Source organism: Urocampus carinirostris, chromosome 11 (genome assembly GCF_059441175.1).
Source record: "Urocampus carinirostris isolate Australia breed hairy pipefish chromosome 11, RoL_Ucar_1.0, whole genome shotgun sequence".
NCBI classification, from domain to species: domain Eukaryota; kingdom Metazoa; phylum Chordata; class Actinopteri; order Syngnathiformes; family Syngnathidae; genus Urocampus; species Urocampus carinirostris.
The window spans coordinates 14,929,237-14,946,134 of record NC_142359.1 but is presented as its reverse complement, the minus strand read 5'-3'; the positions used below and the strand labels follow the sequence as shown (position 1 = coordinate 14,946,134).

At 41.0% G+C, this 16,898-nt stretch overlaps 1 protein-coding gene across 2 annotated transcripts; it reads left to right on the top strand.

The window, feature by feature from the left end:
* Positions 1–437: 437 nt before the first annotated feature.
* efs (embryonal Fyn-associated substrate) lies at positions 438–14,915 on the top strand. Of its 2 annotated transcripts, none has more exons than XM_088346683.1 (8): positions 438–631; positions 992–1,115; positions 3,480–4,664; positions 5,301–5,420; positions 7,913–8,842; positions 8,921–8,977; positions 10,371–10,628; positions 12,005–14,915. In XM_088346683.1, exons 2-8 carry the CDS (start codon positions 1,104–1,106, stop codon positions 12,188–12,190), a joined length of 2,748 nt encoding a protein of 915 aa, XP_088202809.1. In that variant the 5' UTR covers positions 438–631; positions 992–1,103; the 3' UTR covers positions 12,191–14,915. The 2 variants fall into 2 exon arrangements, with proteins under 2 accessions (XP_088202809.1, XP_088202808.1); XM_088346682.1 differs by having other exon boundaries at positions 986–1,115.
* Positions 14,916–16,898: the final 1,983 nt, after the last annotated feature.

Below are 16,898 nucleotides of genomic sequence, written 5' to 3'. Positions count from 1 at the left end.
AAAGTGACCTCGAAATAGAGCTACACGGGACATTTAAAAGTTGCATTATCGGGTTGCCGACCAAAACCGAATAAAGAAACAGCTAATGAGACTCGTTTTAAAATAGTACGTTGAAATGTGAAAAATAATACAAATCAAGACCTTAGGACTCCTCGCGCTCCACAAACTGGAAGAGCAGTTGTTTTTCCGGGTTTGAAAAATAGTACCTTTCACAATAAGAGTATCAGAATGTATTAGCTGCAGCTACATTTATGGACTTAAGGTGTTTAGAATTGATGTCGCTCATTTAATTTTAGTGATATTTATTATTCTCAAATGTCATATTTTGGTCGTTTCGTTTTATTCAATATTGAATGCAACTCACGGCAAAGAGCCAATCAGAGAGCGGCCAAGTTTCCGAGTTACGCGATCGCTAAATAACTGGATTCTACTCGGGAATTGTCATCGCGGCATCCGGTTAGTTTGTAGATCGACATAAGAACGTCAGCTCGGAATAAGGCGGAGATCATTTTGTTGTCTTGGGCCGAAAACGATCGAAAGCCAATGGCCGCTGGATGATTTTCACGCTCGAGAAGAAGCGCTTTCACTTCATCCCGCTCTGAGCGATTACAAGCGAATTAGCGCAAAGAAGGTAACGTGGAACATTTAATAGAACCGCTAACCAACAACGGATGGTTTTGGCCTCCCGTGTGTGGAAAATGGTGAACAGAAGCGGCGTTCAAGAGCCACCAACATTAGCGACTTAGGCCGCGGCAGTGGAGTCCATTTTAATGGATTACTACATTATCACTACATTTTACGTTTACTCTGGAGTTATCGACGATTTCTAATATGAAATCGAACGCCTAGCTGTATGCTAACTTACAGTTAGCTTCTAACGTGACTGGGGCATAGAAATGACGGGACAGGTGGTTGCCAGTCTCCTTTCAGTCTGTATTCTTTCGACAAATGTGTGCTATAAGTAACTGTTCCGAACGACTCCCAGGTCCAGCGTTTGTGCTTCTCAAAGTGGAGACGATGTGAGCTGAATGGACCCCCTTGACCGAACGGAACATTCGAGTTCGACATTCTTCGAGATCCAATAACTTGATAGCGACACAGCCATGTCTGTTTCTGTAAGTATTTCATAGTGTTTGCTTATGTATTCATTAATTTTGTATTGGCTAGTCGTATTTTGGGTCGTGTGGTTTCACATGCAATGGAACCCCAGGGGGCTAGGCTTTAAAAATGGTGAAAGGGGTGTTTCGGGGCCATTGGGTTGGCAATTAAGTCCTTTACAGCAAGGGACAGATGTGACCCTCATCCCCCATCCCCCAGTACAACCCTCATCCCATCCCGCTCATTTCCATGAAGCAGCTCTGTCCATTTGACCATACTGATCCTTATTTTGGACATCCATGCTTAGAGCTTTTTTAAATATTTTAATTTCTATTCCATCTACCTTAGTCATATCCCTCAAGAAGGCTGACCGACAGCAAGACACACATACAATAACAAGGAAAATAAACAAGGGAAAAAGAATAGCAAAAAAACACACCCAAACATTTGTGGACCATGGTCAACCCAAATGCCAAAACAAGTTAGGCACTTCGGCACCTAAGTTGGTCATGCTTTCATCCCTCCAGAAGAAACGGGACACTGAAAACTGCCATGTCACTCGGGTCAGGGTGACACAACACCCTCTTTTGTTCAACAGTAGGGCCCGACAGCTTTCACCGGGCAGGGCACGTGTATGGGCAATATTTAAATTTACTCCAAATAAAATGAGGGGTACATAGTTAGAATAGAGTACAATATACCTTTATCATCATTGTTACAAAATGGGTTGAACATATTGTGACAACGAAATTGGACATGGTACTCCAGTTACACATTAACTGTAAGGATAACAAATTAAAAAAATAATTTACACAAGAAAGTGTGGACATGTAGAGGCAAAAGATATTTACTTTGGGTGTTTACTTAGTTTTGGGGTCGTATTAGTGCAATATGCACTAGTCCAAAATAGGCAACATAGTGCAAAGTAAGCGTAGACATGAATACAATTTTACATCTGTATGAGGTTCTGTGTTTGCATTGGTATTTCTCCTTCAAGAGCATTTGTGGAGAGTTTCAGTTTTGGCTTTTAAATATTGACCCGGGCATTACCTTTTTTTATTTTGCTAGAGTTATTTTCTCTTCAATGTTTTGTGGTTGACCTATCCACAACTCAAAATTGTTAATAAGTCAGAATTTGAATTTTAGATGCACTGATAACGCTTTCTTTGATGAAACTACCTACATTTTTGCAAGCTCTTTGTGAATATCAGTTCATGAAATAATCATTAAAACTTATACAAAAAAAATTATTTAACCCCGGAGAACCCAAAACAATCTTCTTCTTTTTTAAACTATGACCCGTGGGTTATCTATGATTGGACAAACGATGTGGGTTATTATTACTCATTGCCTTCTCCTTTAAATCATTTTACATATGAAGTTTCTGATTGTTCTTGTTCTCCCTAAAAGAAAAAAATCTATGAATGCATCAGGAGGTATGAAAAAGCATTGAAGACATTTACTACAAAATCTAAAATAAAATGATGGAAAGGCAGCAATTCTAATTGGGGCTATAGGCTCCAAACGTTTTACTGAAAATTGATGGACCAGTGACTGCATGTTTATTCACTGTCTGGGTGTATCATGCCTCTTGCCCAATGTCCCTTAGATCATTGGTTCTCAACTGGTCTAGCTTATGAGTCACCATCCCACCCAGGGTACAAGCACAAATAAAGAAAAAAAACACTTTTCAAATGTATTGAATGACATGATTGTGTAGTTTAAACCAGAGGTCGTAGAATATATCCACATCAAAAAAAAGAACAACAAAAACAGCCAGGCCAGCACAACCAAAACGAATTTAAGTAATAATATTCCATTATTTGCTCATTTACCAGCATTTCCAATGAAATTCAAAACACTGCACTTTAGTGGCCTTGTCTTCAAGATGATAGAATCCATAGATCAATAATTCTCTGCTGTATCTGTGATTGGCCCTAATAAACAAGTGTCAACAAACATTACCAGTCTTTTTCTGTGCTGTAAAATGAGGAGTGTTAACTAGCATTTGCAGGGATGGGAGTTTAAATCACTGTGTTATGTTTTTCTTTCCTTACCATTATTTTTCCAAGGCTAAGGCCGTGACACATTGTCAATGTGCCTGTGACCCACTTTTGGTTTCCCGACCTACATGTTGAGAAACACTGCCATTGATGGATTCAAATGTGATACAAAATAGATGGATGGAACCAGAGCACCAGTTTATGATTCTGTCGCTTCTTTTCTATTATTCAAGCCCCGAGACAACTGAGCTGTTTAGCCATCAATGTCCCTGTTGTTCCAGATGCACAAGTGTTAGTCTATTGTGCCTGCTTGAAATAAGACTATTAAAAACATGTTGTTCTTGCATCACATTCTAAAACCTTTCCTCTCCCCTTTAGACGGTGTTGGCAAAGGCCCTCTTTGACAACACAGCTGAGAGCCCAGAGGAACTGGCGTTTAGGAAGGGTGACATCTTGATGGTTTTAGAACAGGAGCAGAGCAGCGGGCCTGGCTGGTGGCTTTGCTCCCTGCATGGCCGACAAGGCATCGCCCCAGCCAATCGCCTTCGTCTTTTGCAGACCGCCCCGGCTCCCAATCCGGACTCTGTTTACTTGTCTCCCGGCCCGCCGCTGGCCCAAAATACTGTAGACAATGCGGAAAGTACGTACCAGTCTCCAGCGGCAGGGGGTGAAAACCGAGCTGCTGGTCCGACCTCAAGACCTGGCAGCCGTCCGCGCTCGCACTCTAGTTCTGGGTCCCGACCCAAGCCAGACTGGGATATTGGAGTGGGGAGTCGCCCACGGTCCCCCTCGCTAAGAGGAAGGGGCTCAGACGTGACTGGAGCTCTATATCAGAGTCCAATGAGCCCGCTACCTTCAACAGCTCAGCATGCACGGCAGCCAGGACCTCAAATGGCTCCTGAATCGGTGTACCTTTGCCCCAGTGGTGTCGCGACAGTGGGCGATGATAGTGAGGACACCACATATCTCGTTCCTAGAGAAACGCTCACTGCAGAATCCTCTGATGACTGTTACCTGGTGCCAAAAGGAACACCACTTGCCGGTGATGATGTTTATCAAACCCCAACAGGAGGGGTTCTGGCTAAAGGGCCTACTTCCATCAGCAGCACTCAACAGTCTAAAGCTGTTCAGGAAATTCCCAGCATGTACCAAACCCCCACTTGTGTGGCAGTAGGACTTCAAAGAACTTCATCCTCCCCTGGCCAAGTACCTTCCAGGCCCCTGCTCAAGGGCCCATCGTGCAACCCTGCTGCAGCCAGAGGCAAAGCGGGTTTAGCCTGCCACCGAGGCTCCCCTTTGTTGGTTCGAGCCGGCCAACCCAGAGTTCCTGGATCACCAAATTTCACCCGAAAACCTCCCCCACCCGCTCCCCCAGTCAGGGGAGTCACACGGAAAGACGGGCAGCAGTCCATACCTTTGTCAAACGATTGCGCCTTGGCCCCCGGTCCTGGATCTCAGGTGAAGGAGGGGAACAAGCATACGAGTCAGGACCCACAGAAATGTAGCGACACCCACAGCAATAAAGGCGAAAATAAAGATTATGCAGATCCTCTGGATGACCAGGTTCGTTAGTTATATCACTTTGTTTGTGCTTATTCTCAGTACAATTCCCTTGCGATTGTATTCTCAACTAAAGGCATAGATACTACCCCAACACATTGATCATCAATACAAAACAATATTTTGTTCATATTTTATTAATACTTTGTTTTCAATTTGATGTTTTATTGTACTTTATTGTCTTAATACTTATCTAGACCCCCTTCTGTGTTTGTAAACAAGTTTGACGTAACCAAGCTATGCGTGCAAAGTTGAGGCACATCGGCAGAATTCATGTCAGTTTATACCAGACTGTTGACAGAAAATGTTCATAGTAACATCTCATACAAGCACCGAGTATGTTTAATTATATTGAAAATGCCATTTTTCTTTGGGAAGTGCAAAAAACATTGTGTTCCTTAATTGCTATTTGTGCCCTTCTACACACAACAGCTCGGCATTCTGTTTTTGTAAACCGTGACTCTAAAAACGTAACCCAACATACAGATCTTCCCTCGCTCCTAAACTAGTACTTCTCCCGCTGTTTTGGCTAAACAATGCAGACTTATCCTGCGGTTATCTAGTGATAACATTGGCTGGAAAGAGGTCTACACATTTAATAAATATTGCTAATATTAAATATTTTTTTGTCTTCTATAGGTATATGACACGCCACCCAGCGGCCGATGGCAGCGTTCAGTGCCAACAGTCCTCAGCAATGGACATGACGGCATTTATGATATGCCTCGCACCATTACGCACGTTGACTCTGAGACAGAGGTGAAAATGACTTTTCTATCTGTTTTCCCTGTTGCTTTTACTTGATTAAGATGCTTGACAAATCACCAAGTACATTGTTCTGGGTTGCTTACCATTAACTTTATGAAATAATGGTCATTTTATCCAGAAAGCATAAGCGATTTTTTTCCCCCTTATTTTTTCCCTTACCTATTACTTTTATTTCTTATGGATTTGATTTTAAAGTTAAGGCTGGCCCAGAAAATGATCCAATGTATGCATGAAAGTCAGGATGTAGCTGTTTTAAGCACCAGGATTTTTTAAGCGATCTATATGAGTTATAACCTATTTTCTAGATCACATGGCAGTACGGTTTTTCTTGTGTTTATAATTATCCATCCATGAATGGGCCTAAAGGCATGTATTAGCCCTTTGTCAATTTGATTGTATTTCATGAAATTATTGGCTAGATTGTATTCCTATGGCTACTATTCTATGCCTCAATTTAATCCAGGGAAAATCCTGCATAACACTCAAAGAATCTTGACGCACAGACTCAACCTATATCAAAGTACCATAACTATGCCTACAGAATTATTATCTGGGGAAAATAGTGGTTAGTGTCTATTGTTGCATGTGTAACTACATTGTAGTGAGTTTAGGTATTTCATTTAGATAAAAATTGTTTTTGTACTCATTTTTCATATTTCTGTGAATAACTTCAACTTTGTCATAATGCGTCCCTCCTTAATTCAAAATCCCATCAAAACCACTTTACCCAATGCCCCCAGCCCAAGTTCCCTATTGGTTCCCTCTAACCAAGCCAAGACGAGGCCACACTTGTCTTTGCTAGTCTGGTGGACTGTCTATCCGGTCCACGAGCTGTTACTATTTTCTTCTGGTCACACCCATCTGCTACGGCAAGGCCAAGGCCACAGAGCCCGTGGCCTTGCTTTCATGCTCCTTGAATGTGCATGCCAGCTGTTAGATTGTTTTTGCTCCAGTTAATGCATAAGCGTTGACACAGGGATGTTCAAGTGGATAAAAATATCCTGGACTTCATTTGGTGGTTTGAGCCACTGATGCATCTGTGTGCGGGTTTGCAGAGGTTCTGACTTCAATTAAATCATACGTTTATTATTTTGTACACTTTGATTCCATTATTCTGATCCTCTGCAGAAAACATACAAATGTAAGTAGTTCATGTCTCACCCATGTCTGCATTGATTAACTACAAAGTAAACGTTTACCACAAGACTATAATTACTATTTATTCAGCACTATACGGTGCACCGGATTATAAGGTCCACCCCCCAAAGATAGTCTTTTGCCATGTATCGTTTATACACAAGGCGCACAGGGCTGAAATGAGCATTTAATTACTACAGTAAGAACTTTCGTGTATACAGATTCAATTAATGCAATCCGAGCAGTACATTAATATATATTGTTGACTATTACCGAATAACATTTTATCTATTGAAAATCGAACCTGAGTAGTGGCAGTGAGAGGGCCACCACATTGCCACTAAACCACCAGTGGTACGGATAACATACTGAATGGCATTAGAGCTTATCCCATTATCACACTATATATACTCACAGTGCCACAACACTGATTAGCATAGTGCATTTGATTGGTTACAGTCTCTTCACCTCTGCATAAATAACCTCTCGGTTTAATATGTATGCGTAGTCTCCTAATATTTGTTGGTGAAGAAGTGGAGAGACTGTATAACCTATGAGAATGTACTATGCAAATCGGTGTCCTTGACACTGAGTAAAAAGTAGTGTGAGGATGACATGAGATAAGGTCCGGTGCCCTGTCATATGTATTTTGTATCACCGCTGGTCTAGTGGTAAAATGTAGGGTTTGATTCCTGTTGCCTACAATATTTTGCAATTAGGTCAGTGATGTTTATCGATTTGATCAATCATTGCTCAAATCCGTAAATATACTGTACTGTAATACATTGTACAGAAACGTATTCCTATGTCTACTGTATGCATTCATACTGCATGTATTTCCAATCTTATCTGACGTTTTTTCCAGTATATAAAGATTACCAGGTTTTAAGGCGTACTTTTAAATTCCTGGCCAAGTTTGGGTTTTGGAGGTGTGCTTTGAAGTGCGGAAAATTTGGTACCTAATCTCTTGGATAACTTGACCTCAGCCTACCATGGAAAATTATTTATCTATTTTATTGCAAAGATGAAATAAACGTAAAAGATAATGTAAAATTGAAACTCTACATATCCACGTCTTACACAGCATTGTTTATGTAAGCAAGTAAATAAACCTCTCAAAAAGGCTTGGTTTCAACACAACACAAAACAAAATAAAGTCTGTTTCCCCTTTAGTGACAAGAATCTTTTTGACCATACTTAAGTGTGCATCCGGGCCAGACAATAAATTTGTATAAAATGAACCTTTTTCTTCTACACTGCATCTTTCAATCTCATTTTGAACCTAATAAAGATAAATTGCAAAGAAAATTAATGATATTCAATTGTTTATTTATTTCTACCTGTAGGTGTATGACGTCCCCACAATTACACTGAACGGCTCCACATCAGAAGTCCAACCATGTGCTGACCTAGTTGAAGCGGACGACGTGTATAGTGTCCCTACGCTTCCAGGTGTGCCTCTGGGTCACGGTGAATCCACCGCAAGTCTTCCTAGAGAGGACACAAGCCAGAACGGTCACAATTGTTCAGAAAAGAAAGCCAGTGCTGGAAACCAGCAGCGTGACTCTTCGGACTGCGGGATCTACGATATGCCCGCTCTGAACGCGGAAGGCCTCCCCCACTCGTCCTCTTCTTCCTCTTCCTCCACTCGTCGTCTCTCCGTTTCCAGCAACGGCTCCGGGGACATCCAGTGGAGAGCCTCGCTTTCTAGTCTTGTCCATGCTGTGCTGAGCGCCATTTCCTGCTCGCCCGCCAATCTTTCGTCCCGGGATCTGGCCACTTCCCTTGCCGAAATCTTGTCCACGTGGAAGGCCAGCCACTGCGGGGACCCGCCTCCCCCCCTTCAGCAGGCCTGGGCCCGCCTTTCAGACCTCCTGCCTGCTTTATCGGCCATTGGCAACGCTCCGCCGTCGGAAGGACTCCTATCCTTGGTGCAACGCTCCCTGGAGGAAAGTGCCATCCTCTTGCAGACTCAAAGTCGCCCCCGACTTCCCTCCCAGGAGTCTCTTTCCCGCAGGCCCCTGCCTGCTCTTCCGGGATCAGATGGAAAATCAAACGGAGGTGGAATGGGCTCCCGCAAGAGCAGTTGGATCCAGGAAAGGCCTCTGCCGCCGACTCCTCAGCCAAACTTTCCATTAGCTCCCACTTTGTCCACGGTGACGCTCACAGTTGCCAATGGAAACGAAGATCCTGGCAACGAATATGCTGGGATTGGCTTGACCCCCATCCCACAACCGGTCCAAAATGGTGACAGTGTTGGATACGTGAAGCTGCAGGTTAGTCATTTTGTGCACAGTCAGCATTTTTTAATGCTATCTATGCCTCTAAATATCCTGTTCTTTATCCGCATGTAGGGAAAAACAGAACTTCCCCTGGCACAGAACGGGCAAACAATTAGCTCAGAGCCAAGAGTAAGTTTCTTCCAATATCAAAAATAAGGCTTTCCTTAATATTTTTAGGCAGAAATTGAGTCAAAGTTGACTCATTTGTTGTAGCTAAATAATTATTTTTTGACCTGCTAAGTGAGAACATTTTCTATTTGATGATCTCATTATGAGTCACGAGTTAAGTCTGTTTACCAAGGAGATGTGTGACTCAAGGTTCTATCTCATTGGTTCCCTTCCTAGTTTCTTCACTTATTGTCTTGAATCATTGGTTTTAGTCACAGTGCGTAAAGATTTTCCGCATGATAAGAGGTACCAGATTTTTTAGGCGCACCCCCAAAACAGTCTTTTTTTTTAAAGTATATTTTTCAGATGAAAATGAGTCTATAGTATGAGTTTTCTTGTGCCACTGACTAAACTCACAAAACATTGTACATAATGGGAATCAAAGCCGAATTGTAGCGCCGTGAGCGTCGACACATTACCACTAGACTCCTTGTTGTACACATGACATACAAAATGCCATTAGAGCTTAGCCCAACATTGATTTGCATGGTGTACGTTTAACAGTCCCTCTGCTTCTTCACCGGTGTGTCAATAACCTTCCGGCTTAACATGCATGTGTGGGAAAAAGAGCTTGTATAGTATTTTGTGAGAAGACTTTCTGTTCTCTCCATTCTTTAACACTGGTTGATGAAGAAGTGGTGGGACTTTTTAACCTGTCAGAAATCAGTGTTCCTGGAACTGTTAATAAAACTAGGTCCAATGCTGCACTGTATGTCATTAATACCACTGGTTGTCTAATGGTAATGTGTCGGCACGCTAACCGCACTACTTCAGTTTGATTCCCGGTGTATACACCGTTTTGCAATTTAGATCAGCATTGTCAACTGATTTGATCAGTGATTGCTCTAGTGAACTTGACTTGGCTTGGCTTAATCTACCTTGTGCACTGTATTCCGTGGTAAATAAAGCGCACCCGGTTATAGGCCTCACATTCAATTTTCTGGCCAAATTGGGTTTTTAGGTGTGCCGTATAGTCCGCAAAATACTGTAGCTAGTCCCGTTTTATTATAAAGTCTCTTCCAGAAGGAGTTAAGTCTGTACTGTCCAATATTTTGCCCCCCTTATTCACATCCTCGATTGCTCCCCGGTGAACTAACAAGACGTCTCTTGTCTTTGGTAACAATCTGGCCTTGCATAAGGCTGGAGCCTGCAAGACAACAAGTCTAAGACAAGTAGTCTTTCTCCAGTCGTTCACTGACGTACTGTATCTAATTGTGCTTGTCTATGTCTCCTGGGTCCCATTTGCAGTTGTTTATTGCGAGTTTTTTTGTTTTGTCTAGCCGATGAGATCATGACAATAGTGTATTAAAATCATCTTTAATTCATGAATATTATATGCAAATCTTCTCTCCAGATGACACCATCACCTCCCTTGCCGGTATCCCTTTCTCTGGAAGATTCGGAGCTGCTGTCCTTCTACTCTTCGCAAAGCCTCGCTCATCTGTCTTGCCTGGCCGACGCTATTGACGTGCTTTTCACCAGCGTGCAGGGAAACCAGCCGCCCCGCATTTTCGTAGCTCGTGGCAAGAGCCTCATCGTGACAGCGCACAAGCTGGTTTTCATCGGTGACACACTCTCCCGTCTCCTGACTTCAGGCGACCTACGGTCTAAGGTGCGTCGTGTGTCCTGGGGACGGATCCTTAATGGCACTTGAAATCCTTTAAAATTATTTAACTTTATTGTTGTTTTCAAGGTCAGGGAAATACTTGAATTTTGGGTGAAGTGCTTAAAAATGCGTTAAATGATTTCCATTGCTGGATTTCCTGGCAGTCTGTCTGGATAGACCACAATTTTAAATGAAGAAGAATCAAAAAGTGTGTAAAAAATAACGCTGATTGCGGCTACAGTCCTCATAGTTGAGTTGCGAAGCGTTACTGCCCCCTATTGTCGCATCCAAGAGGACGGGTTTATCAGACTAGTCATGGGATTTACAGCTCTTTTTCAGGAAGTGGCTCGTTCGGCTCGGCTCACAGCGAATAGCTGGCTCTTTTGACTCTTAAATGGCTCCAAAGATTTTTTTTATTTTTTTTTTAATCAATAATAACAGAACTATATGTACCATATTTAGTAATGATTAATTTCATATAATTTGCATTGTAAAAATCACAACAATTTTAGATTTTTACACCAGATTTATAGTCAAACAACACGACAAAATCCCTGAAAATGTTAAACAACAAAATTAAAATTTAATATATTTGCTCTTTAGTGCTTTAAATAAATGATAAAATGCAAATAACATTATTAACTCTTTACTGTTATATTTTAACCAATTTAGACACAAATCCTAAAAACACTAAAAAATGCATATATCCAACTAAGCAAAAGATCAGATGTCTCTAAGATTGAAAGATTGAATGCACTATGGTTAAGAACAATCAATTTCATAAAAAGACAGGAAAGTGGTCTAAATATAATGGAAGCTCGAGCTCTTGTTGGTGATAGGAATGAGTGGAGAGGTGTTGTGAAAGCATAGTGGGATGTTTAGATGTGTTCTAAGGATTGGGCAGGGCACCTGTATGATGCGGCAGGGGTAAACCAGTGAAAGCATTCTGGCCCTGCTGTTGAACAAAAGAATGTGTTGTGTCACCCTGACCCGAGTGACACAACAGTGGCCGCTTTCTTGTGTCTCGTTTCATCTGGAGGGACGAAAGCATAACCGACTTGGGTACCGAGGTGCTTAACTTGTTTGGGTGTTTGGGCGTTTGGGTTGGCCATGGTCCAAAAATTTTAGTTAGTGTTTTTTGCTACTTTTTGCTCTTTTTTTTTTTTTTTTTTTTTTTTTTTTACATTTCTTTGTTTTTGTGTTTTTGTTTATCTTGCTGTCGGTCACCCCTCTCGAGGGATATGACCAGGGTAGATAGATATAATAGATTTTATCTCAGTAATGAAAAGAGCCATGTCTGACTCGCTAGCTATATGTTCACCAACCCCTGCTCTAATTCATACCGCGGATATTGCTCAACTGCCCTTTCATTTCCATTCCAGATTACAACCTCAGGTGGTCGCTTATGCCAGGCCTTAAAGGCGGTCGTGGTGGCGACAAAAGGCGCAGCACAAAACTACCCATCGGTGTCCGCATCCCAAGAGATGGTGGATCGGGTGGCAGAGCTCTCCCAGCAGGCTGCCGGGTTCTCCACTCTTCTCCAGCGCCTGGCCGAGATCTCTTCGTGATGTTCTGGGACAGGGCACTTGAAAAGAAAAAAAAAACTTGTTGACACTACACATCTTTTTCTCTTTATTGGAAAATGCCTTATTTTAATATGACATTATGTTTTTTTCCATGTCATCTTGAGTTGTGTTGCTTGTCTCTGGCCCTTTTCCCTTCTCGTGCATTTTAACTTATTGAGGACTGAAACCTGCTCTTTGAAGCTATGTTACATTAGTTCCTCCTTTTGAATATCAGAGGTTGGGAACTCAAGTTACATGTATTGACTCCAGTCCAACAAAAGTCTTGAATTTAAGGACTTGAGATATTTTCAGATGGGACTTTGACTTGGGCCTGAGTGACACGACTTGACAATTGTGTTTTAAGAATCTGCAGGTTGAAGTGAGTGTTTTTTGTTTTGCTTGTTTTTTTTAAACTAAGGCTATATTACTTAATGTACAGTGCGCACAAACTTGACAAGCCACCTGTGTGCCTTGTGAAATGCACTCTTCTAAAATCAAGGAAAACTTTTATAAAGGGTTATAATCCTGGAAGTAAATTTTTGACGATATGAAGGAGAAGTGCTTTAAAGTGTTTTATTCTAAGTTATGACTTTAAGTGAACTGGTTTGAGACTTGACTGGCTTGAAATCCTGCAGCGACTCAAATGACGTGCTCGATGTTAACCACAAAAACTCGAAGGTTTAAGACTTTACTTGGACATATTGGTCAGTATCATGAAAGTGAGTACACACCTCACAAAGAGCAATCGTATATATATTTTCACAGGACAATACTGAAGAAATTTCAGTTTTGTAATAAGTGATTATTAAATAGCTGTACATCTATATTCCTGTTTGGCAACAAAAGAGAGCACACCACGGGTGAAAATGAAAATGTTTCTTCAAGGTTATGCCAGACAATGTATTTTCCGATTGACTGTCAGTGACTTATTCCCTCCTCTGCTAAAACCGAGACAGAAGGAGACACGCGTTCGGGTTTTAGCCTACTTTTTATATTCGCGTTATCCTGATGGTAGGTTTTGGTGCCATTACTCCCTGAAACTCTGAATTTGGTTCTTGTGTTTGTGCCGGATGCTCAAGATGCTGTTTAGATCTCCTCGTTGGCACGCCTCAAGTGTTGCTGCCCGCCCAACAAAATCCCCCGCCTGACCCCACTTGTCAGGTTGCTGCTCTTTCTAGACAGTAACCTATCATGCAAAACCTGCGGCCCGAGTTTACCCGTCATCTCTACGTGTGCCAATGTTTTTTCACATTGGTGTGGCACTGATCAGTGCGCCTGTGTTCATCTTAACCACTCAAGTACTAACGTTGTTGTGCACAAAAAATATTCTCCTTTTTGCCTTGCATCCTCTGCAAAGTTTTCTTCTATCTCCATTGTATTCAGTAATTTAGCTTCCCCCTTTTTTTTCCTTTGTTTCATCTTCTACCCATTGGATGCTCTCTCCATCTTCATCTTGCTTCTTTTTTTGTGTGTTTCAATTCTTCAACCCTTCCTTCTTACCTGTATACAAACCTGTGTTTACATCCTCACTCAAAGCATTCACACTGCAGTCCTTGCATCCGTTCTACACCTTTCTCTTCCTGGTTTTTGTGTGTGTGTCTTTTTCCAGTTTATTTTTTTCTTATTGTATCAAACATCATTTTGCAAAATGAAGAAATCACTTTAAAGGAATTAAAGGAAACCCTCCTTTTTCTCCTTGTGCACAAACTAACTGTAACTTTCCTCTTTTTTACAGCCTGTCCTTGAATCTGTCCTTAATTCCTACGAACAATGCTTTACTCTCAATTGAAATAGCCCTGACTGAATTTCTTTCAACAACGTGCATGAAACCTGTACATTTACACGCATGTCGCTTTACCCTTGTGGTTTATTTTGTCTATTTTAATTTATATGAAGTTTGCACTGTTCTGCAAAACATCAAGTCAAGTGTCACTTGTCTGAATTATATTGAAATGTACAAATCATTATCGACAGCGTCTTCCCAGCATGTTTAAGCAACCTTTCTGTCCATTTTTTCCCCTGATTTCAGCTTCTTTAAAGTATTAATGGAAACTACATCTTTTACGAGTTTGAAGCGACGCAAATAACCTTTATATTTATTATGATCATTTACGTGTTTTGATGTTTTCATTCATAACTTTATTATACCTGACTTTGTCATGCACATTTTTATGAATTTTACTTTGGTGCTGTACTGCAGTGGTTCTTCAACTGGTCACTCGTGGGGTTGAATTTGGGATCCAGTTCTCCCTCTCTTTACAGTCCTGTTTGTGGTCACTTTTGAGGGTGGAGTAATATATTGAATTCAATTGAATTGGGTTTCTTTTGATTAAATACACCAGGCCAACAATATTTTGGATAAAATGTGTTTAAAAATACACATGCTGTTTACATTTGATTATCATTAGGTGTTAAACTATCCTGTCTCACAACGGTCTAACCCAACTCATATTCCCTTTTAGTTGCCAAGCAATAACAACAGTTCATTATGATTAGGAGCAGCTCCCCTTGACCGAAGTTTTAGAACCCTGCTCGTTTTTTTTTTTTAGAAAATGCTCTGCCGTTCTTTTTCTTGCAAAAAAACATACCACTTTTTGTTGGTCTTTTATGCAAATGTTCAACACTCGTGAGCTCATCTGTTGAGTTCTAGCAATACATAACCTCCTCACTTTTGAACACTATATCTGCCTTGTATTCAAGTCCAGAAGAAAATACATTTTTGCATTAATTACCATTCGCCGTTTCTTTTCCAGTATTTGACAGTGGTGCATTGTTCCACCTGTTGTCCAGTTTGTGTTAAGGTTGATTAGTAGAGCAACGGTCTTTCGTATTTTAAAACGTTTAATGAATTGAGCAGCCAAGTTTAGAATAAAAAGGCATGCAAGAAGCAGAAGGGGACAGAAGCGTAACTCCACGAACTAACTACCCTCTTTTTAGGGACAGTGTATTTTCTCTAGATGTCACTTATGTAGTACAACCAAAAACGAGTGCTACAAACACGCAGACGAATACAAATAACGGAGACCCAAAGTGACCAAACTGCTCCTTTCTTATTCTCATGTTTTTAGCCCAGCCTTTTGCTCGCTTTTTTTTTTGCCAGCGAAATACATGCCAACCTTTTGACATTAAATAGCAGTGGATTTCATCGCTCGAACCTTCCTGTGTGGAGTTTGCATGTTCTCCCCGTGCCTGCGCGGGTTTCCTTCTGGCATTCCAGTTCCCTCCCACATTCCAAAAACATTCATTTCAGGTGAATTGGTCGGTCCAAATTGTCCCTAGGTGTGAATGAGCGAGTGAGTTGTATGTCTCTGTGTGCCCTGCGACGGTCTGGCAACCAGTTCAGGGTCTCCCCTGCCCACTGCCCAAAGATGGCTGGGATGGGCTCCAGCACACCCGTGACCCTACTGAGGATAAGCGGGGCAGACAATGGATGGATGGCTTTCATTGCACATTTTTTTTACGCACGAAACACAATCCATAATTATGTCAGTTCCCTCCATGTGAAATTCATGTTATTTCTAATAAACGTGTATTTCCTGACCTTCAGTATTTAAAAAAACTGCACCTTTGCATGAGAATTTATGTTGTTTTGCTTATTATTCAAATCAATATTATTGATTTTAATGAATTCAATTTCTCCCCCTCAGGCTTCAAATCAGTAGTGGGCAGTTTTTAAGTCAGAGGAAAATGAATATTGATTTGAATTTTTTTATATCTGCCTTTTGTCAGAATCTCAAATCTAATACCTCTCCAACACATGAGGAATAGAGATAATGTAGGCCTACCCATTTGTATTTACATTTGAATATGCCTGTGGACATTTCCTTGTTTGATTTATTCTTACTGTATATTCTCTATAAATGGACCATTTAATTACATTTTTTGAAACATTCCGACTTAAAGTAATACACGTCACTTTTTAAAGCACTGAATTTGCATAGAAAAACTCATTTTAAAATAGGTCGAGGTCAATTGTGCGGGCTTTTTTTGCATCGAATTTAATATCCTTAAAGCCACAGTGTGTAATATTTGACCACTAGATGACACTGTGTTGTCAGGAGCAAGCGAGGGCCGGTGCTTGGGACTGGAAAAACATGGCGGAGACCTAATTGGTATTCCACCCTGCAACAGAAATACAAATTTGCGATGATAGTTTTTTTACTAATTAAAGTTTTATGTACCACTAGGAGGCACTATACTGTCTGTTTAAACTAATGATAATCAAATAGCATATACAAAAATATGTAGGCAGTTATTTGCACATTGGCCTTAAATTTAGTCCACAGGAAGGGACACAGAGGACATGAGTACCACAACATTTTAATTAGTAGTACCTTATTGACCGTTATCGGATTTTGTTTGTACTGTATTGTATTTTAACCGTTTTGTCTGTCGGGTCTTTGTATTTGGTGTTTCAGCTTGTTGAGTGGGTATAAAGGAGATTATTCTATCTATCTAATATATATATACATGATCATATTTTTACCATTTTCGTCTGGCGTGCCGGATTTATAAACCTGACGGAACCGCGTGCGGCACGCGGGATATAGTCTGCACACCCCTGCTCTAAATAATACTGTTCCTGTAAAAACACTGTACACAAATGCCAGTCTTCATTACAACTTTAGTCTTTTTTTCTTTACTTTTTTTTGCTTTGAAAAAACGTTGATTTTTTTTATGTACCGGTATATAACTTGTTTTTTTACTAGGT